The following is a 20,977-nucleotide window of genomic DNA, read 5'->3' on the forward strand; positions in this document are numbered from 1 at the left end:
AAATGTGGAAGTCATATCATGTAACTACAATAACATAATAATTGTAATTTTTCACTACATCTTTACTCCCATAGAAGGCAAGACTCTGTCCTTCTTCCGAATCCTACTACATTTGTGTGTGTTTGATTAGGAGAATCAAACACACAGATGCAATCATGCACTGCACTGATGTCAAAATTTGACTTTTGAGAATATATTTTAACAATGCCTGTGTGGCTATGGAGTCTTTCAATGCTTGCCACAACTTTGCCATTGCCCCATATTACACAGTTCTAAGTAATCCCTGGTGTAATCTTTCAGAGAGAATCCACCAGTGCAGAACTCCACACTTCAACCTCTGGGACACAAACACACATCCAAACGCAGCATCTCATGTATGTTCTCAAGCACACACGTCAGGTTTACACACCTTCATGCAAAGAAAGGTACACTTAATTAAAGTTTGCATGTACATGATTGTATTGTCATCCGTTTCATTGTAAATAAACCCTGCAGCACAAATCTGTTTTTGTCCTCCCATCAACCTGATGCACCTGAAGAACAAATTAAAAGTGATATCTGCACCATAATCAATACATTTGTCATCTGTACATTTTTGACCAGGTAATGTATTAATACCTGCTACATGCAAAATATGTTCTTCACTAATAATGCCTGTATCACCTTATTCTGATATACTTCTATAGAAAATATACCTTTTACTTCCTAAGTCCTTCCTAAGTCAGAGTCAAGTAGAATACTGCTGTGTCCTTAGCATTTAAGCAGTGTGGATGCTTGCTGAAGGGGAGCATTAAGCTTTACTTTAGGGGTGCTTTCCAACTGCAGGGCCCAATCCTGTACCAGTTTAAATGTGCCCTTTTGTATAAAGCAGCATAACAACAGTCCCAGAGGGACAGACAGCAGGAGTGGAGTACATTTGTTTTCCTATTGATATCATCAACTGATATTGAGATCAGTGTATTAAAGTGTAGTATGTCTGCTCTGTGGGAATTAAGTCACATCCTAAGATCCCTGTTATCTGGGAAATCTTGTAAACAAAAATACAACAAAGGGTTGTAGTACAAACATTAACCACATCCCCAAACACACACATAGTTCACAGTGTGTGGACCAGCCCCAAAGGCATACACATGGGCACACAGCTGCTCACCAGACAGCTTGGCTCGGGCTTAAACAAGAGCTTGGGCCTGTGGGAACCAAGAGCTTCTGCACGTGATTATAGTTTTGTGGTCAGTAACAAGTTGAACAACAAAATTAATGATGACAGCTCCACGGTAGGTTTTTCTGAACAAAAAAAGGACAATAACAACAACACGCTAAAGCGGTACAAGGTACAAAACAGGCTGAACTATTTAGCTGCTTGAAAAGTCGTTTCTGTGAGCTTTGACCCGTATGGAGAAACTGGCAAAAAGAATTTATGGTACTCAGTAAAAACCTTCTATTAACAACCGTGACAAAATGAGACGTAATGGTTTAACTGCAGTTGAAACCGGAAACGCAGACACAGATGTGGGCTGATAATGATGACAGACTGCTTCAAGCAGATTTGGGGGTTAAGACAATTAACCTACGTTTCTGCCTTGTAGTTTGTCAACTTCCACTTCCACTTCCACTTGCACACAGCCAGAACATCCTGCAGACTTTACGACTAAAACACATACACCACCCAGAGCAACCAGACCATGCACACTAGTTGATGTGATGCTTCCTCCGATACTGGAGAGAACTGAGCAAACATAACTGCAGACAGACTTTCCTCATCCACATCATGCAAGCATTTAGTCATCACTCATGCATCAAGCTGGATCTTTAAATTACGCTATATGTGACCTTTTATCCGATCTTATTTTCACTCAATTTAAAATATAAAAGCCTTTCTTTTCCTCATCCCAGGCATCATTATTACAACAGGGTTATTTGTGCCCAGTCCACCACACACATACTGTGAAAACGCAACACACAGCTTTCATATTCAGCATATAATGTAAACCCTCACATGTGAAGACTCAAAACTAGTCCCTCACTGTGTAACTCTGAGCAGCCTGTATGATGCTGATTCAAATTATAATTTTACAGACTTTGTGGACAGCTAGATTTGACTACATTCTAGGTCAGTTTTCATTTGTCACATCACTTCTGACATCTGACGTGTCATTTGTTATATAACTAATGATCTGTAGATCTAGATTCATCTCTGTGTCTCTGTATCTCTCTCTCTGTCTCTCTCTCCTTTGATTGCTTTATATTTTGTCAAGAAACATCTCAGGCCATCTGTGTCCTCTACAGGCAGTCAGTAAATCTGACTTTTTCACACATAAGACTTCCCTGAGCCCTCTACCTCTGCAGACAAAGAGGGCTGCAGATCAAAATGGCTGCTGTGCATCACTAACACGAATGCTGCACAGGGATGGTGGAGACTGTGCCGGTTACCACGTGCCTCTACCCCTCCCCCGCTGCCTCTCTCTGCCTCTCCATCACACTGCTTTTCTCCCTTGTTCTCAATCTTCCAAGCACCAGCAGTGACCATTCCCTCTTCCCCAATACCACATTTTAAACTTCTTAATCAATATCATTGTGCCAATATTTTCATTTTGTATCATTTTTTCATTACCTCGCTTTCTTATAGTTGGCATGCATCTATCCCTGCTCCTTTTCTGTGTGTGTAGTCCTATGCCCATGGCTGTACCGTGTTATGAAGGGAACTAGGTCACTGAAAAAGTAGTGCACTGCGTGGCTGTGTGTTTCTATGCAGAACAAAATCTGTTGCAATGCTTTAGTAGGGATGATGCCCAGCATCTCTTTCTTTGATTGTAGCTTTTGTATTGTTTTCTCGCACAAACAGTAACAGTAACTAATCAACATGATGTCAGAGAATGGAATTAGACTGAAAAATGCAGCAACAAATGCATCATGGAGGAGATAGTGTCATGAAGCAAAAGTAACTGGACACAGTGTACCTTACAAATAAGATATAAAACCACACAGGTAGACACAGGTAAAGCCTTTGTTTAAAGCATGCTAGAAAATCAAAAACTGTGTTGGAGTATATGAAATAAGGATTTGGAACATTACTGGTTACACTTTGAAGAGCAAAACTAGGAGAACATTCAAATTGTGTTTGGAGCAACATTTGGTCAGTAGAAAGGTACGGGGCATGAAAGGGGGCACAATGAAATGTGCAATGTTAAAACTTGACTAAGCAGTAACAGAAAGTATGATATCTTTTAAATCATCAAAAGTAAACTGTTCCACTATCTTTTATACAATTTGAATTTATTAAACCCATATATTGTTAATAATATTTAATCCAACCACAACATCAATTGTGAGATATAAAAAGACTAAATAGTTGGCACTACTTTTGGCAATATATATATATAATATATATAAACCTAGAACCAATTAATACAAAATAAATAAAAAAGAAACAACGGTTTTAAAGAAAGAAGGAATAAGGAAGTGGTTGCTCTCACCTCTGTGAGCAAAATCTCTGACTCTGTTTTATGCCTTGGCACTGTCATGGTGGCACCATGGTCAACACTCAGAGTGCTCTGACTGAAGGGTCTGGAGCACTTGATATCACTCTTCCGGGAGTCAGTCGTTCCGTACACCTCGTAACTGAATGCCTGCTTCAACGTACCGGTACCTCCTACGTCTGCGTAAAGGGGTGGGTAATACGGAATAACAGGAAGATTCCCACTGGATTTGTAAAACACGCGCTCGTGTCTCCACCTGTAGATCTTCACTGATATAATAACCACTAAACACGTGATGAAGAGGAAGGAAACTACAGCCAAAGCCAACACTAAGTAGAAAGTCAGGCTGTCATTGTACTCCTTGTCTTGTGTAAAGTCAGTGAACTCAGACAGCACTTCAGGGAAGCTGTCCGCCACCGCCACGTTAACAATGACTGTAGCTGAACGAGAGGGCTGCCCGTTGTCCTCCACAATAACAGTCAGTCTTTGTTTCACAGCATCTTTATCAGTGACTTGGCGGATAGTTCTTATTTCTCCATTCTGTAAGCCCACTTCAAACAGCGCCCTGTCTGTGGCTTTCTGCAGTTTATAGGAGAGCCAGGCATTCTGTCCAGAGTCCACATCAACAGCCACCACTTTAGTGACCAGATAGCCCACATCTGCTGAACGAGGCACCATTTCAGCCACCAGAGAGCCACCAGTCTGGACTGGGTACAGAACCTGAGGAGGGTTGTCGTTCTGGTCCTGGATCATTACTTTCACAGTCACGTTGCTACTGAGTGGAGGGGAGCCTCCATCCTGCGCTTTGACGCGAATATGGAACTCTTTTCTTTGCTCATAGTCGAAGGAACGCACAGCAAGTATCTCTCCACTCTCTGCATTCACTGAAAAATAAGCAGAGGCTGACATTCCATTCAGTTGGCTATCCTCAAGGAAATAGGAAATGCGTGCATTGTTGCCATAGTCTTTGTCACTGGCTTTGACAGAGAGGAGTGCCATGCCAGGTGAATTATTTTCAGTGATGAAAGCTGTGCTAAATGATTGAGGGAACATTGGGGCGTGGTCGTTTACGTCCGATATTCTTAAATTAATTGTCTTGTTTGTGGAATAAGGCGGGGAACCCTCGTCCATTGCAGTTATAGTTATGTTATATTCCGGCACTGTTTCACGATCCAAAACATCGTCAGACATCAGGCTATAGAAATTAGTCGATGACGACTTGATTTTGAAAGGCAAATCTTTGCTAATAAAACACTTAACTTGGCCATTTTTATCTGAGTCCAGGTCTTTGATATTGAGCATTGCTATAACAGTTTCTGGAGCCGAATCCTCTGGTATGGGATTGGAGAGGGAAATTATGCTTATGACAGGGGCATTGTCATTTAGGTCGGTCACCTCAATTAGCACCTTGCTTGTGTCTGTCAATCCTCCTTTGTCTGTAGCTTCAATGTTTATCTCATAATGTTTAGCTTTTTCATAATCTAACATACCAACTACGGTCATTTCCCCAGTTTGGGCATCCATATTAAACAGGGACGATGCGCTATCGGTATGTTGGGAAAACGAATACACTACCTCTTCGTTTGCTCCTTTATCATTATCAGTGGCACTGACTCTTAAAATAACAGTGCCCCGAGAAGCGTTTTCAGGAACGGTTACTCTGTAAACGGACTGACTGAATGCTGGTGCATTGTCGTTGGCATCCAAAACGACCACATTTATTTTGACAGAACCCGATTTCTGAGGATTACCACCATCAAATGCTGTCAGAGTTAATTTATGTTCTTCTTGTTTTTCTCTGTCAAGTGACGTGTGAAGTACCATTTCAATATATTTTGTGCCATCAGGCAGTGAGACAACGTTCAATTTGAAATTATCTGTCGGGTTGAGTTTGTATGTTTGAATGGTGTTTTGTGCTACATCGGGATCTTTAGCACTCTCAAGCGAATAACGAGCCCCCGGTGATGCAGATTCAATAACCTGGAAATTGTATTCTTTCTTCGAGAAAAACGGAGCATTATCATTAATATCTTTAATCTCTACATCAATTCGATGCAACTCCATTGGATTTTCTAGAATGATTTGAAAGTGAAGAGAGCAGGGAGACACTTGCTTGCACAATTCTTCTCTGTCTATTCTTTTAGCCACGACCAAAGTTCCCTTTTCTGCATTAAGACCAATGTACTCACTGCCGTCCTCGGTAAATATCCTAGCCCGCCCAGATTTCATCCGTTTAACATCCAAGCCTAGGTCCTGAATGATATTTCCGACAACTGACCCCGTAGCCATCTCCTCGGGTACAGAATAACGGACCTGCCCGAGAGCCATGTCTGCGACACATATGCAGAGAAGCAGTTGCCACCATGAAAATGATTTTCTTTCGGTCCCACAAAAAAGAACACCGATCATGACGAGAGCCTTCGTAAAATCCGAGTTGAATTACAAAACCACTGTATCAAAATTCGACCAAATGATCATGAGCGCATTGCTGAGGACCGTCTTTGTCAGTCTATAGTTACGATTATAATAAAGCCCTGAACGCATCAGACTGACGAGGGAGGACTTCACTCAGGAAAAGAACCTCGCTTTCCTCACACTAACCAACAGCGGCACTTAGGGACTTGAACAGAAACTACAGAAATATTTTTAACAATACGGATTGAGATATTCTTACGTGTACAAACATGATAGATACATAAGTAAAAAAAAAAAATATAGAGAAAAAGATAGAAAGGAAGATAGAGAGGAAGATAGAGATCAAGATAGATAGAGAGAAAGATAGATAGATAGATAGATCGATCGATAGATAGATAGATAGATAGATGTCGTGTCTCTGTCCATGGTACTGAACATTAGGATGGTCGTGGTTTGCTTCTACTATAATTTCTAACCTCTAGAGGAGAGTCTGGTTCATCCAGGATGCTTTTTTCACTCTGTATCCGCTGCATCGTTCCTGTAGAACTGGGGTCCATTATCAGCACGTTCTGACTACCGGCTCTGCCGAACTTACAGTCACTCTTTCTGGAGTCAGTCGTCCTGCACACCTCGTAGTTGTACACGTGTTGGAGAGTCCCTGTCCCCAGAGTGTCTGAGTAACGTGGTGGATAATACGGAATCACAGGGAGATTGGAGTGACACAGGACGCGAGACTGTCTCCACCTGTAGATCTTCACTGATATAATAACCACTAAACACGTGATGAAGAGGAAGGAAACTACAGCCAAAGCCAACACTAAGTAGAAAGTCAGGTTGTCATTGTACTCCTTGTCTTGTGTAAAGTCAGTGAACTCAGACAGCACTTCAGGGAAGCTGTCCGCCGCCGCCACGTTAACAATGACTGTAGCTGAACGAGAGGGCTGCCCGTTGTCCTCCACTACAACAGTCAGTCTTTGTTTCACAGCATCTTTATCAGTGACTTGGCGGATAGTTCTTATTTCTCCATTCTGTAAGCCCACTTCAAACAGCGCCCTGTCTGTGGCTTTCTGCAGTTTATAGGAGAGCCAGGCATTCTGTCCAGAGTCCACATCAACAGCCACCACTTTAGTGACCAGATAGCCCACATCTGCTGAACGAGGCACCATTTCAGCCACCAGAGAGCCACCAGTCTGGACTGGGTACAGAACCTGAGGAGGGTTGTCGTTCTGGTCCTGGATCATTACTTTCACAGTCACATTGCTACTGAGTGGAGGGGAGCCTCCATCCTGCGCTTTGAGGCGGAAGAGGAAATCTTTGATCTGCTCGTAGTCAAAAGAGCGCACTGCATGGATGACTCCACTATCAGCACTAACGGACACATATGAGGAGACTGGCACTCCGTTAACAGAGGAGTCCTCCAGTATGTAAGAAACACGGGCGTTCTGGTTCCAGTCAGCGTCTCTGGCTTTCACTGTGAATATAGAGAGACCTGGTGTGTTGTTTTCTACAATGTAGGCCTCATATGAGCTCCTCTCAAAGACAGGCGCGTTATCATTCACATCAGAGATCTTTAAGGTGAGAGTGACGCTGCTGGAGAGGGAGTTCTCTCCGTCATCAGAGCAGGTCACAGTTATATTATATTCAGACGCTGTCTCTCTGTCTAAACCACTATCTGTAATCAAACTGTAGAAATCATTGGTTGTAGACTTCATCACAAAAGGAATATTATCATTTATACTGCATTGAACCCTGCCATTTTCACCGGAGTCTGCGTCCTCAATATTTATCATTGTCACAACAGTACCGGGTTTGGCATCTTCTGATATCACGTTTGATTTTGACATTATATGGATATCGGGTTCATTGTCATTCATGTCAATCACGTCGATTACCACTTTACATGAGTCAACTAGTCCTCCATCATCACTAGCCCGGATGTTTATCTGAAATGTTCGAGCTTTTTCATAGTCAACATTTCCTTTTAGCCGAATTTCACCACTTTCATCATTTACTTCAAATAAACCACGGGCATGATCTAAAATACTCGAAATTGAATACGTTATTCTTCCATTAGATCCATGATCTGCATCTGTTGCAGTAACTGTCACTACAACTGTTCCTAGTGGTGCATTTTCTTTTATAGACGCTTTATAAATAGGTTGCGTAAAAACAGGGGCATTGTCATTCACGTCTAAAACAGTGATTATAATCTGCATTGTTCCTGTCATCTGCGGCTCTCCTCCATCCACCGCCGTCAGAACTAAAGAAAGGTCTTCATTTTTTTCTCTGTCAAGAGGTATCTCTAAGACCATTTCGACGTTTTTCGTTCCATCTGCTTGATCATGTAATTTAACAACAAAATTGTCTCTCGGTTCAAGTCTATACGTTTGCAACCCATTTGAGCCTACATCAGAATCAACTGCGCGATCTAATATGAATTTAGCCCCACTCACAGCGGATTCACTAATTTTGAATTTGACATCGTTCTTTTCAAAGGATGGAGAGTTATCATTAACATCTGTGATTTCAATGGTTACACTGTAAAATTCCATCGGATTCTCTAATATAATCTGAAAGTGTAGAGCACAGGGCGTCGTTTGTCCACAGAGCGCCTCTCTGTCTATCCTATCTTTGATGAGGAGGACTCCTCTTTCGTTATTCAGCTCAATATATCCGTCACTGTCTCGAGTAAAAATGCGAGCTTTACCGGATTTTAGTCGTTTAACATCTAAGCCAAAATCCCTCGCCATGTTGCCTACAAGAGAACCTTTTGGCATTTCCTCGGGGATGGAGTAGCTGACCTGTCCGAGCACCAAGCTGAGGGAAAGGACCAAGAAACACGACAGTACTTGCCCTCTCATTGTTCTGCCCGACGTTATTCCAGTGTAAAACAAGCTATGGCTTTGGGGGTTTTGCCCTGCGATCTTTTTCAGTCAACGCCGGTTTTCAAAGCATATTCCCAATGTGTTAAAAATCCCTGTACCTCCGGTAAAGTCCAGACGGTGTGCTTTGCTTCTGTTTCTTTCTCTCTCCTAAAATAAAGACACGGTGGGAGGTACAATGAGTCTGCGGTAAATATAATACAGACATGGCCAACAGCGGCACTCTGAGTTCACAAAGCAAAATTGCATTTGAAAAGTGCAAAACAAACTGATAAGCCTGGTAAAGAATCAAAAAAAGCAAAGGAAAAAAGAAGACTTCTTTTGTGACTCGCCAATATTATTTGGTACTATAGAGTATATCATTGATAAATACAATGGTGCCTAAATGGGGAACATGAGATGTATATGTTTGGAAAAAACAGATTGTATGAAAACGTAATACTTATTCTAAGGGACAATGGAAATGTAACTTGAAAAAAAAAAATGGTTTTGAATAAGTAAACCATGTTGCTCTCCAAGGTGCTGAAGATAAGAGGAAAGATATTTAGAGAGTGACTTCGATAGCAAATTCTAACCTCTAGAGGAGAGTCTGGTTCATCCAGGATGCTCTTCTCACTCTGTATCCGCTGCATCGTTCCTGTAGAACTGGGGTCCATTATCAGCACGTTCTGACTACCGGCTCTGCCGAACTTACAGTCACTCTTTCTGGAGTCAGTCGTCCTGCACACCTCGTAGTTGTACACGTGTTGGAGAGTCCCTGTCCCCAGAGTGTCTGAGTAACGTGGTGGATAATACGGAATCACAGGGAGATTGGAGTGAAACAGGACGCGGGACTGTCTCCACCTGTAGATCTTCACTGATATAATAACCACTAAACACGTGATGAAGAGGAAGGAAACTACAGCCAAAGCCAACACTAAGTAGAAAGTCAGGTTGTCATTGTACTCCTTGTCTTGTGTAAAGTCAGTGAACTCAGACAGCACTTCAGGGAAGCTGTCCGCCACCGCCACGTTAACAATGACTGTAGCTGAACGAGAGGGCTGCCCGTTGTCCTCCACTATAACAGTCAGTCTTTGTTTCACAGCATCTTTATCAGTGACTTGGCGGATAGTTCTTATTTCTCCATTCTGTAAGCCCACTTCAAACAGCGCCCTGTCTGTGGCTTTCTGCAGTTTATAGGAGAGCCAGGCATTCTGTCCAGAGTCCACATCAACAGCCACCACTTTAGTGACCAGATAGCCCACATCTGCTGAACGAGGCACCATTTCAGCCACCAGAGAGCCACCAGTCTGGACTGGGTACAGAACCTGAGGAGGGTTGTCGTTCTGGTCCTGGATCATTACTTTCACAGTCACGTTGCTACTGAGTGGAGGTGAGCCTCCATCCTGCGCTTTGACACGGAAGTGGAAATCTTTCATCTGCTCGTAGTCAAAAGAGCGCAGTGCATGGATGACTCCACTATCAGCACTAACGGACACATATGAGGAGATTGGCACTCCGTTAACAGAGGAGTCCTCCAGTATGTAAGAAACACGGGCGTTCTGGTTCCAGTCAGCGTCTCTGGATTTCACTGTGAATATAGAGAGACCTGGTGTGTTGTTTTCTACAATGTAGGCCTCATATGAGCTCCTCTCAAAGACAGGCGCGTTATCATTTACATCAGAGATCTGTAAGGTGAGAGTGACGCTGCTGGAGAGGGAGGGCACTCCCTCATCAGAGCAGGTCACAGTGATATTATATTCAGAGGCTGTCTCTCTGTCTAATTCATTATCAGTTACTAAACTATAAAAGTTATTTGAAGTCGATTTCAAAACGAAAGGAATATTCTCACTTATAAAACACTGAACTTTACCATTTTCACCTGAGTCTGGGTCTTGGATGTTAATCATTGTAACGACTGTGTTGGGGTTTGCGCTCTCTGATATAACAGCTGATTTAGACATGATTTTAATCAGTGGTTCGTTGTCATTTATATCGACGACATCGACAATCACTTTACAAGAATCAGTTAGTCCCCCGTTATCCATTGCGCGTAAATTGATCTGAAAGTTTCGTTTCTTTTCATAATCCAAATGTCCAGTCAACCTAACCTCACCGTTGTCCTCATTTACGTCAAACATTTGTCTGACGTCATCTAAAGTGTTTGTGATTGAGTATGTTACTTTGCCATTTAATTTATGATCAGCATCGGAAGCACTGACAGTGCTAACGATCGTGCCCTTTGCAGCATTCTCAGCTACACTGCCTTTATATATCGGCTGTGTAAAAACAGGTGCATTGTCATTGACATCTAACACGGTGATGAGGATCTGCATTGTCCCTGACATCTGCGGTTCTCCTCCATCTACAGCCGTCAACGCCAAATAAATGAACTCATTTTTCTCTCTGTCCAGAGGTTTTTGTAAGATCATCTCAACGTTCTTTGTACCATCGGCTTGGTTGTGCAGTTTAAGTAAAAAATGATCACTTGGCTTGAGAACGTAGCTTTGAAGACTATTTATACCTACATCTAAATCAACCGCTCTTTCTAAAACAAATTTAGCCCCGACAACTGCAGACTCGCTAATTCTGAATTTAATGTCGCTCTTTTCGAAAGACGGTGCATTATCGTTTATATCTGTAATTTCAACCGTCACACTGTAAAATTCCATAGGATTCTCTAACACAATCTGAAAATGCACGGCACATGGTGTCGTATCACCGCACAACGCCTCCCTGTCTATTCTCTCTTTGATAAGGAGGACTCCTCTTTCGCTATTCAACTCGATGTATTCTCTGCTATCACCAGAATAAACACGAGCGTTACCTAACCTCAATCGTTTGACGTCTAAACCTAAATCCTGAGCTATATTACCAACCAAAGAGCCTTTCACCATTTCCTCTGGAATAGAGTAGCTGACCTGGCCGAAGACTAAACGAAAAGAGAGGATCGAGATAAACAACAGTACTTGCCGTCTCATTGTTTGAAATTATCTCGGCAAGAAGAAACCGCAACCTTGTAAAATCCGTCAGAAAGATGGACGCTCATTCAAATTAAAAGTGGAACAAATACAATCCTCAAATTTGAAGCGAAAAGATGAACGTTATGCCTTGTCGTGTATATAGATCCCTCTACAGAAGACAATGCGATCTGCGTCTGCGCATTCTCTCTAATACATCGAAATGAAGAGGCGGTACTGCTGTAAATATACGTCAACTGCAACAGACTAGGCAACAGCGGCCCATTCAGTTCAGAAAGCAAAACTGCAGAACATGTGTAAGAAGAGAGAGGTGAAAAGGCTGAAAAGAACGAATCAAGGTTGGAATTAAATTGCAATCGTGTTCTACTTTAAAAAAAAGCTGAATTATAATACAATTTAAACGTGAATATAAGCATTTCAACAGATATCAACAGCATGCAAAGTATGGGGGCCCTTTCCTGTCACACTGAATAACACAACACGCCTTTAAAAACACACCATGTTGCTCTCCATGGTGCTGAAAAAGAAAGGACCGCACAAACTCACTAAAATACAAGATGATTAAAATTATTACAATAAGTTCGGGAGGGCGTGTGTGATGCATCATCTTTCTAACCTCTAGAGGAGAGTCTGGTTCATCCAGGATGCTCTTCTCACTCTGTATCCGCTGCATCGTCCCTGTAGAACTGGGGTCCATTATCAGCACGTTCTGACTACCGCCTCTGCCGAACTTACAGTCACTCTTTCTGGAGTCAGTTGTCCTGCACACCTCGTAGTTGTACACGTGTTGGAGAGTCCCTGTCCCCAAAGTGTCTGAGTAACGTGGTGGATAATACGGAATCACAGGGAGATTGGAGTGACACAGGATGCGAGACTGTCTCCATCTGTAGATCTTCACTGATATAATAACCACTAAACACGTGATGAAGAGGAAGGAAACTACAGCCAAAGCCAACACTAAGTAGAAAGTCAGGTTGTCATTGTACTCCTTGTCTTGTGTAAAGTCAGTGAACTCAGACAGCACTTCAGGGAAGCTGTCCGCCACCGCCACGTTAACAATGACTGTAGCTGAACGAGAGGGCTGCCCGTTGTCCTCCACTATAACAGTCAGTCTTTGTTTCACAGCATCTTTATCAGTGACTTGGCGGATCGTTCTTATTTCTCCATTCTGTAAGCCCACTTCAAACAGCGCCCTGTCTGTGGCTTTCTGCAGTTTATAGGAGAGCCAGGCATTCTGTCCAGAGTCCACATCAACAGCCACCACTTTAGTGACCAGATAGCCCACATCTGCTGAACGAGGCACCATTTCAGCCACCAGAGAGCCACCAGTCTGGACTGGGTACAGAACCTGAGGAGGGTTGTCGTTCTGGTCCTGGATCAGTATGGTTACAGTCACGTTGCTACTGAGTGGAGGAGAGCCTCCATCCTGCGCTTTGACGCGGAAGTGGAAATCTTTGATCTGCTCGTAGTCAAAAGAGCGCACTGCATGGATGACTCCACTATCAGCACTAACGGACACATATGAGGAGACTGGCACTCCGTTAACAGAGGAGTCCTCCAGTATGTAAGAAACACGGGAGTTCTGGTTCCAGTCAGCGTCTCTGGCTTTCACTGTGAATATAGAGAGACCTGGTGTGTTGTTTTCTACAATGTAGGCCTCATATGAGCTCCTCTCAAAGACAGGCGCGTTATCATTCACATCAGAGATCTGTAAGGTGAGAGTGACGCTGCTGGAGAGGGAGGACACTCCCTCATCAGAGCAGGTCACAGTTATATTATACTCAGAGGCTGTCTCTCTGTCTAATTCACTGTCTGTCACGATGCTATAGAAATTACTAGACGTAGGTGCGATTGTAAATGGGATATTTTTATCAATTACACATCGGACCTTTCCGTTTTCTTCAGAATCAGGATCATTTACACTCATTGCAGCTACCACCGTGTTGGGACGCGAATCTTCTCCGATTGAATTTGATGATGAAATCATATTTATAACAGGAATATTATCATTTATGTCACCTACATCAATGACTACTTTACTTGAATCTGATAAACCACCTCGGTCAACTGCCTCTATATCAATCTCATACTTTTTAGCTTTTTCATAATCAATGGGCCCATTTAATATAAGATGCCCGTCTTCAGTAACGTGGAATAATTTTGAAATGCCCCATATACTATTTCCAATTACGTAGCTCACCTCTCCATTCGAGCCTTTGTCTACATCGGAGGCACTCACTTTTGTAATGAGTGTTCCCGTGGGGGAGTTTTCTGTTACACTTGCTTTGTAAATGTTTTGCGTAAAAACAGGAGCGTTATCATTAGCGTCTAATACAGTAACATGAATCTGCATCGTCCCAGACCTCTGCGGCTCTCCTCCATCTATAGCCGTTAACAATAATGATGCAAACTCCTGTTTCTCCCTATCCAGAGGTTTCTGTAAAACCATCTCTACCTTTTTACCGCCATCAGACTGACTATGCAATTTAAGCATAAAATGATCATTGGGCTTCAGTGTATAGCTCTGTAGACCATTCTGTCCTATATCCTGATCTATTGCCTTCTCTAGCATGAACTTAGAGCCGATAACTGCAGACTCGCTTATTTCAAACCTCCTCTCTTCCTTTTCGAATACCGGAGCATTGTCATTAATATCTGTAATTTCGACAGTAATCGGAAATATTTCTATTGGGTTTTCTAAGGCAATCTGAAAATGCAAAGCGCAAGGCGTTGTCTGACCACAGAGAGCTTCGCGATCTATTCTCTCTTTGATGATGATGCGTCCTTTTTCCTTGTTAAGCTGGATGTATGCTGCACTGTCTCCTGTGTGGATGCGAGCTTTACCCGCTTGTAATCGTTTAACATCCAACCCTAAATCCTGAGCTATGTTACCGACCAAGGATCCCTTTGCCATCTCCTCGGGAATGGAGTAGCTGACCTGGCCGAGCACTGAGCTGAGACACAGGACCGAGAAAAACAACAGTACTTGCCGTCGCATTGTTCTGTCAGGCTCACCCGTCGAACCAAACTAACGTGTTCTCCTCCCTTTTGCAACCAGCGTTACCGATAAAAAATACAATCGCAGAAGGGTCTGTTTAATCAACAATTGACGATGATATTATTCCAACTTGATATTCCGTGCATGGTGTTTCATCCACCGTCGACTGTGCGTTATGCTTCAGTATTTCGCTTGTGAGAGGACAGGGGCTGTCGTATATAAATATAAATGTAAACGCCAAGACGCTGGTCAACAGCGGCCCACTGAGTTCAAAATACGAAATTACATGAGTTAAATAAATAATACTCTTGTTTTACCTCTATAGCCACCATATAATTCAACACTCAGTAAACACAATTGGTAGCCCACGGTCTTATTGGCAAATTGATGCATAACAGCACAGCATATTCCCGGAATGAATAACAACAAAAAATGGCCCAAGGCAACCATCAGCAGTGTGAACGAAGGGAAAACAAAAATGTAAGATTATGGAGAAATATAAAGAGAAAGTAAAAAAGTATATGATGTCCTTTCGCTGTCCAGGGTACTGAAACCGTATGGGCTGAAAATAACATCACTGAATAGAAAAATTATACAAAAGTATGAGTTTGATTATCAGAATTGTAATATTCCAACCTCCAGAGGAGAGTCTGGTTCATCCAGGATGCTCTTCTCACTCTGTATCCGCTGCATCGTCCCCGTAGAACTGGGGTCCATTATCAGCACGTTCTGACTACCGGCTCTGCCGAATTTACAGTCACTCTTTCTGGAGTCAGTCGTCCTGCACACCTCGTAGTTGTACACGTGCTGGAGAGTCCCTGTCCCCAAAGTGTCCGAGTAACGTGGTGGATAATACGGAATCACAGGGAGATTGGAGTGACACAGGACGCGAGACTGTCTCCATCTGTAGATCTTCACTGATATAATAACCACTAAACACGTGATGAAGAGGAAGGAAACTACAGCCAAAGCCAACACTAAGTAGAAAGTCAGGTTGTCATTGTACTCCTTGTCTTGTGTAAAGTCAGTGAACTCAGACAGCACTTCAGGGAAGCTGTCCGCCACCGCCACGTTAACAATGACTGTAGCTGAACGAGAGGGCTGCCCGTTGTCCTCCACTATAACAGTCAGTCTTTGTTTCACAGCATCTTTATCAGTGACTTGGCGGATAGTTCTTATTTCTCCATTCTGTAAGCCCACTTCAAACAGCGCCCTGTCTGTGGCTTTCTGCAGTTTATAGGAGAGCCAGGCATTCTGTCCAGAGTCCACATCAACAGCCACCACTTTAGTGACCAGATAGCCCACATCTGCTGAACGAGGCACCATTTCAGCCACCAGAGAGCCACCAGTCTGGACTGGGTACAGAACCTGAGGGGGGTTGTCGTTCTGGTCTTGGATCATTACTTTCACAGTCACATTGCTACTGAGTGGAGGAGAGCCTCCATCCTGCGCTTTGACGCGGAAGTGGAAATCTTTGATCTGCTCGTAGTCAAAAGAGCGCACTGCATGGATGACTCCACTATCAGCATTAACGGACACATATGAGGAGACTGGCACTCCGTTAACAGAGGAGTCCTCCAGTATGTAAGAAACACGGGCGTTCTGGTTCCAGTCAGCGTCTCTGGCTTTCACTGTGAATATAGAGAGACCTGGTGTGTTGTTTTCTACAATGTAGGCCTCATATGAGCTCCTCTCAAAGACAGGCGCGTTATCATTCACATCAGAGATCTGTAAGGTGAGAGTAACGCTGCTGGAGAGGGAGGGCACGCCCTCATCAGAGCAGGTCACAGTTATATTATACTGAGAGGCTGTCTCTCTGTCTAAATCACTGTCTGTCACGATGCTATAGAAATTATTTGATGTAAATTTGATTTCAAATGGGATATGTTCATTTATCACACAGTTGACTTTCCCATTTGTTTCAGAATCAGGGTCATTTACACTCATTAAAGCTATTACTGTTTTGTGCGCAGAGTCCTCTGGGACTGAGCTTGATGTTGATATCATATTTACAGTAGGGCTATTGTCATTCACGTCAATTACATCAAGTATTATCTTACTTGAATCCGATAGTCCACCTTGATCAATCGCCTCGATATCGATATGATAATTTTTTTCTTTTTCATAGTCTATTGGGCCATTTAGTATCACATCACCTTCACTATTAATGTGGAATAACTTTGATACAGTATCAATGCTATTCGCGATGACGTAGATCACCTCTCCATTTGAGCCTTTGTCTGCATCTGAAGCACTAACCTTAGTAACAAGTGTCCCTATTACGGAGTTTTCTGTAATGCTTGCTTTGTAAACGGATTTACTAAACACAGGGGCATTGTCGTTTGCATCCAGAACAGTAACATGGATTTGCATTGTTCCGGTCATTTGTGGTTCTCCTCCATCCTCCGCTGTCAAGAGTAAAGATATGTGTTGTTGTTTCTCTCGGTCCAACGACTTTTGTAAAATCATTTCTACCTTTTTGCTTCCATCAGACTGAGTATGCAATTTTAGCACAAAATTGTCACTTGGTTTTAAAGTGTATCTTTGAAGACCATTCAGTCCGATATCAGGGTCAATCGCTTTCTCTAGCATGAATTTAGAGCCGATGATCGCTGACTCGCTTATTTCAAACCTTCTCTCCTCCTTTTGGAACACTGGAGCATTGTCATTAATATCGGTGATTTCTACAGTAACTGGAAATAGTTCTAGTGGGTTCTCTAACGTAATTTGAAAATGCAAAGCGCAAGGCGTTGTCTGTCTGCAGAGCGCTTCTCGGTCTATTCTTTCTTTAATAACGAGGACTCCTCTTTCTCTCTTCAGCTCGATATACTGGACACTGTCCCCCGTATAAATACGAGCTTTACCTGACTGGAGACGTTTGACATCTAAACCTAAATCCTGCGCTATGTTTCCGACCAAAGAGCCCTTTGCCATTTCCTCCGGAATTGAGTAGCTGACCTGCCCGATCACAGAGCTGAGGCAGAGGATGGAGATTAACAACAGTACTTGCCGTTTCATTGTTCTGTCCGATACCTCTATCGCACTACAGCTACAGTGTTTAATTCCGTTTTACGAGGTGAAATTCCGTTAGATGTCAATGAAGAATGTAGGAGAAAATGTTTAATCCACAGAATAAAAAAAAATTCCAGCCTGAAATGTCCGGGGATAATAAGGTCTGATCTCCGAAGTGTGCGTTCTCCGTATGCGACTGTGCCTCAGTTATATGCAGGGCGATGACTGGGATAATCAGTTACTAAAGCAATGTGAAACTGCAACATATTGGGCAACAGCGGCCCGATGAGTTCAAATTGTGAAAGTACACAAGTAAAGCTGCAAGAATGGAATGCAAATTTAAAAATATTACATATAACCTACACATAACCTGCCCAACTTTCCAGAAGATATAGTTAAATGACAAGAAAATTAATAGATTGAGACAAATGAAATGGGAAGCATAAAACTTGATGAATAAGTGTACTACACGCAGGAAAAAAACAAGACATGTTGAGGGAGCGTGCAAAGGTGAATTAATGTGGAATTGTGCTTTCGTTGTCGCTTTCCAAGGTGCTGAAATTTTGCCTAACAAACAGATTCAAACTAACTCATCAGCATCATACTGTGTGCTAAAACTTAAAACAGGTATTACCCGCTTATGACTAACCTCTAGAGGAGAGTCTGGTTCATCCAGGATGCTCTTTTCACTCTGTATCCGCTGCATCGTCCCCGTAGAACTGGGGTCCATTATCAGCACGTTCTGACTACCGGCTCTGCCGAATTTACAGTCACTCTTTCTGGAGTCAGTCGTCCTGCACACCTCGTAGTTGTACACGTGCTGGAGAGTCCCTGTCCCCAAAGTGTCCGAGTAACGTGGTGGATAATACGGAATCACAGGGAGATTGGAGTGACACAGGACGCGAGACTGTCTCCATCTGTAGATCTTCACTGATATAATAACCACTAAACACGTGATGAAGAGGAAGGAAACTACAGCCAAAGCCAACACTAAGTAGAAAGTCAGGTTGTCATTGTACTCCTTGTCTTGTGTAAAGTCAGTGAACTCAGACAGCACTTCAGGGAAGCTGTCCGCCACCGCCACGTTAACAATGACTGTAGCTGAACGAGAGGGCTGCCCGTTGTCCTCCACTATAACAGTCAGTCTTTGTTTCACAGCATCTTTATCAGTGACTTGGCGGATAGTTCTTATTTCTCCATTCTGTAAGCCCACTTCAAACAGCGCCCTGTCTGTGGCTTTCTGCAGTTTATAGGAGAGCCAGGCATTCTGTCCAGAGTCCACATCAACAGCCACCACTTTAGTGACCAGATAGCCCACATCTGCTGAACGAGGCACCATTTCAGCCACCAGAGAGCCACCAGTCTGGACTGGGTACAGAACCTGAGGGGGGTTGTCGTTCTGGTCTTGGATCATTACTTTCACAGTCACATTGCTACTGAGTGGAGGAGAGCCTCCATCCTGCGCTTTGACGCGGAAGTGGAAATCTTTGATCTGCTCGTAGTCAAAAGAGCGCACTGCATGGATGACTCCACTATCAGCATTAACGGACACATATGAGGAGACTGGCACTCCGTTAACAGAGGAGTCCTCCAGTATGTAAGAAACACGGGCGTTCTGGTTCCAGTCAGCGTCTCTGGCTTTCACTGTGAATATAGAGAGACCTGGTGTGTTGTTTTCTACAATGTAGGCCTCATATGAGCTCCTCTCAAAGACAGGCGCGTTATCATTCACATCAGAGATCTGTAAGGTGAGAGTAACGCTGCTGGAGAGGGAGGGCACGCCCTCATCAGAGCAGGTCACAGTTATATTATACTGAGAGGCTGTCTCTCTGTCTAAATCACTGTCTGTCACGATGCTATAGAAATTATTTGATGTAAATTTGATTTCAAATGGGATATGTTCATTTATCACACAGTTGACTTTCCCATTTGTTTCAGAATCAGGGTCATTTACACTCATTAAAGCTATTACTGTTTTGTGCGCAGAGTCCTCTGGGACTGAGCTTGATGTTGATATCATATTTACAGTAGGGCTATTGTCATTCACGTCAATTACATCAAGTATTATCTTACTTGAATCCGATAGTCCACCTTGATCAATCGCCTCGATATCGATATGATAATTTTTTTCTTTTTCATAGTCTATTGGGCCATTTAGTATCACATCACCTTCACTATTAATGTGGAATAACTTTGATACAGTATCAATGCTATTCGCGATGACGTAGATCACCTCTCCATTTGAGCCTTTGTCTGCATCTGAAGCACTAACCTTAGTAACAAGTGTCCCTATTACGGAGTTTTCTGTAATGCTTGCTTTGTAAACGGATTTACTAAACACAGGGGCATTGTCGTTTGCATCCAGAACAGTAACATGGATTTGCATTGTTCCGGTCATTTGTGGTTCTCCTCCATCCTCCGCTGTCAAGAGTAAAGATATGTGTTGTTGTTTCTCTCGGTCCAACGACTTTTGTAAAATCATTTCTACCTTTTTGCTTCCATCAGACTGAGTATGCAATTTTAGCACAAAATTGTCACTTGGTTTTAAAGTGTATCTTTGAAGACCATTCAGTCCGATATCAGGGTCAATCGCTTTCTCTAGCATGAATTTAGAGCCGATGATCGCTGACTCGCTTATTTCAAACCTTCTCTCCTCCTTTTGGAACACTGGAGCATTGTCATTAATATCGGTGATTTCTACAGTAACTGGAAATAGTTCTAGTGGGTTCTCTAACGTAATTTGAAAATGCAAAGCGCAAGGCGTTGTCTGTCTGCAGAGCGCTTCTCGGTCTATTCTTTCTTTAATAACGAGGACTCCTCTTTCTCTCTTCAGCTCGATATACTGGACACTGTCCCCCGTATAAATACGAGCTTTACCTGACTGGAGACGTTTGACATCTAAACCTAAATCCTGCGCTATGTTTCCGACCAAAGAGCCCTTTGCCATTTCCTCCGGAATTGAGTAGCTGACCTGCCCGATCACAGAGCTGAGGCAGAGGATGGAGATTAACAACAGTACTTGCCGTTTCATTGTTCTGTCCGATACCTCTATCGCACTACAGCTACAGTGTTTAATTCCGTTTTACGAGGTGAAATTCCGTTAGATGTCAATGAAGAATGTAGGAGAAAATGTTTAATCCACAGAATAAAAAAAAATTCCAGCCTGAAATGTCCGGGGATAATAAGGTCTGATCTCCGAAGTGTGCGTTCTCCGTATGCGACTGTGCCTCAGTT

At 42.9% G+C, this 20,977-nt stretch overlaps 6 protein-coding genes across 6 annotated transcripts in view; all 6 read right to left on the bottom strand.

Moving 5' to 3' along the window:
* LOC142963236 (protocadherin gamma-A2-like) overlaps window positions 1-9,078 on the bottom strand; it is a 54,599-nt gene extending 45,521 nt beyond the window's left edge. Inside the window, exon 1 of the mRNA XM_076103968.1 lies at window positions 6,368-9,078. Within this exon, the coding sequence (XP_075960083.1) occupies window positions 6,368-8,752 (2,385 nt within the window). The 5' untranslated portion in view covers window positions 8,753-9,078. The remainder of the gene's footprint in view (window positions 1-6,367) is intronic.
* LOC142963239 (protocadherin gamma-A11-like) lies at window positions 2,542-6,352 on the bottom strand. The gene has a single exon (XM_076103970.1). It carries the CDS (start codon window positions 5,883-5,885, stop codon window positions 3,393-3,395), a length of 2,493 nt encoding a protein of 830 aa, XP_075960085.1. The 5' UTR covers window positions 5,886-6,352; the 3' UTR covers window positions 2,542-3,392.
* Window positions 9,079-9,124: 46 nt separating the features above from the next.
* LOC142963238 (protocadherin beta-16-like) lies at window positions 9,125-11,819 on the bottom strand. The gene has a single exon (XM_076103969.1). It carries the CDS (start codon window positions 11,731-11,733, stop codon window positions 9,133-9,135), a length of 2,601 nt encoding a protein of 866 aa, XP_075960084.1. The 5' UTR covers window positions 11,734-11,819; the 3' UTR covers window positions 9,125-9,132.
* A 341-nt stretch (window positions 11,820-12,160) lies between these two features.
* LOC142962954 (putative protocadherin beta-18) lies at window positions 12,161-14,880 on the bottom strand. The gene is made up of 3 exons (XM_076103643.1): window positions 14,410-14,880; window positions 12,350-13,125; window positions 12,161-12,199 (listed from the first exon to the last, which is right to left on the bottom strand). Exons 1-3 carry the CDS (start codon window positions 14,729-14,731, stop codon window positions 12,161-12,163), a joined length of 1,137 nt encoding a protein of 378 aa, XP_075959758.1. The 5' UTR covers window positions 14,732-14,880.
* A 466-nt stretch (window positions 14,881-15,346) lies between these two features.
* On the bottom strand, window positions 15,347-17,749 carry LOC142962955 (protocadherin beta-16-like). The gene has a single exon (XM_076103644.1). It carries the CDS (start codon window positions 17,747-17,749, stop codon window positions 15,347-15,349), a length of 2,403 nt encoding a protein of 800 aa, XP_075959759.1.
* A 574-nt stretch (window positions 17,750-18,323) lies between these two features.
* Window positions 18,324-20,774, bottom strand: LOC142962956 (protocadherin beta-16-like). Its single transcript, XM_076103645.1, has one exon. It carries the CDS (start codon window positions 20,772-20,774, stop codon window positions 18,324-18,326), a length of 2,451 nt encoding a protein of 816 aa, XP_075959760.1.
* Between the last annotated feature and the right edge of the window lie 203 nt (window positions 20,775-20,977).

The sequence above is a fragment of the Anarhichas minor genome, unplaced genomic scaffold (assembly GCF_050575085.1).
Source record: "Anarhichas minor isolate MPS153535 unplaced genomic scaffold, ASM5057508v1 ptg000028l, whole genome shotgun sequence".
Classification (NCBI taxonomy): domain Eukaryota; kingdom Metazoa; phylum Chordata; class Actinopteri; order Perciformes; family Anarhichadidae; genus Anarhichas; species Anarhichas minor.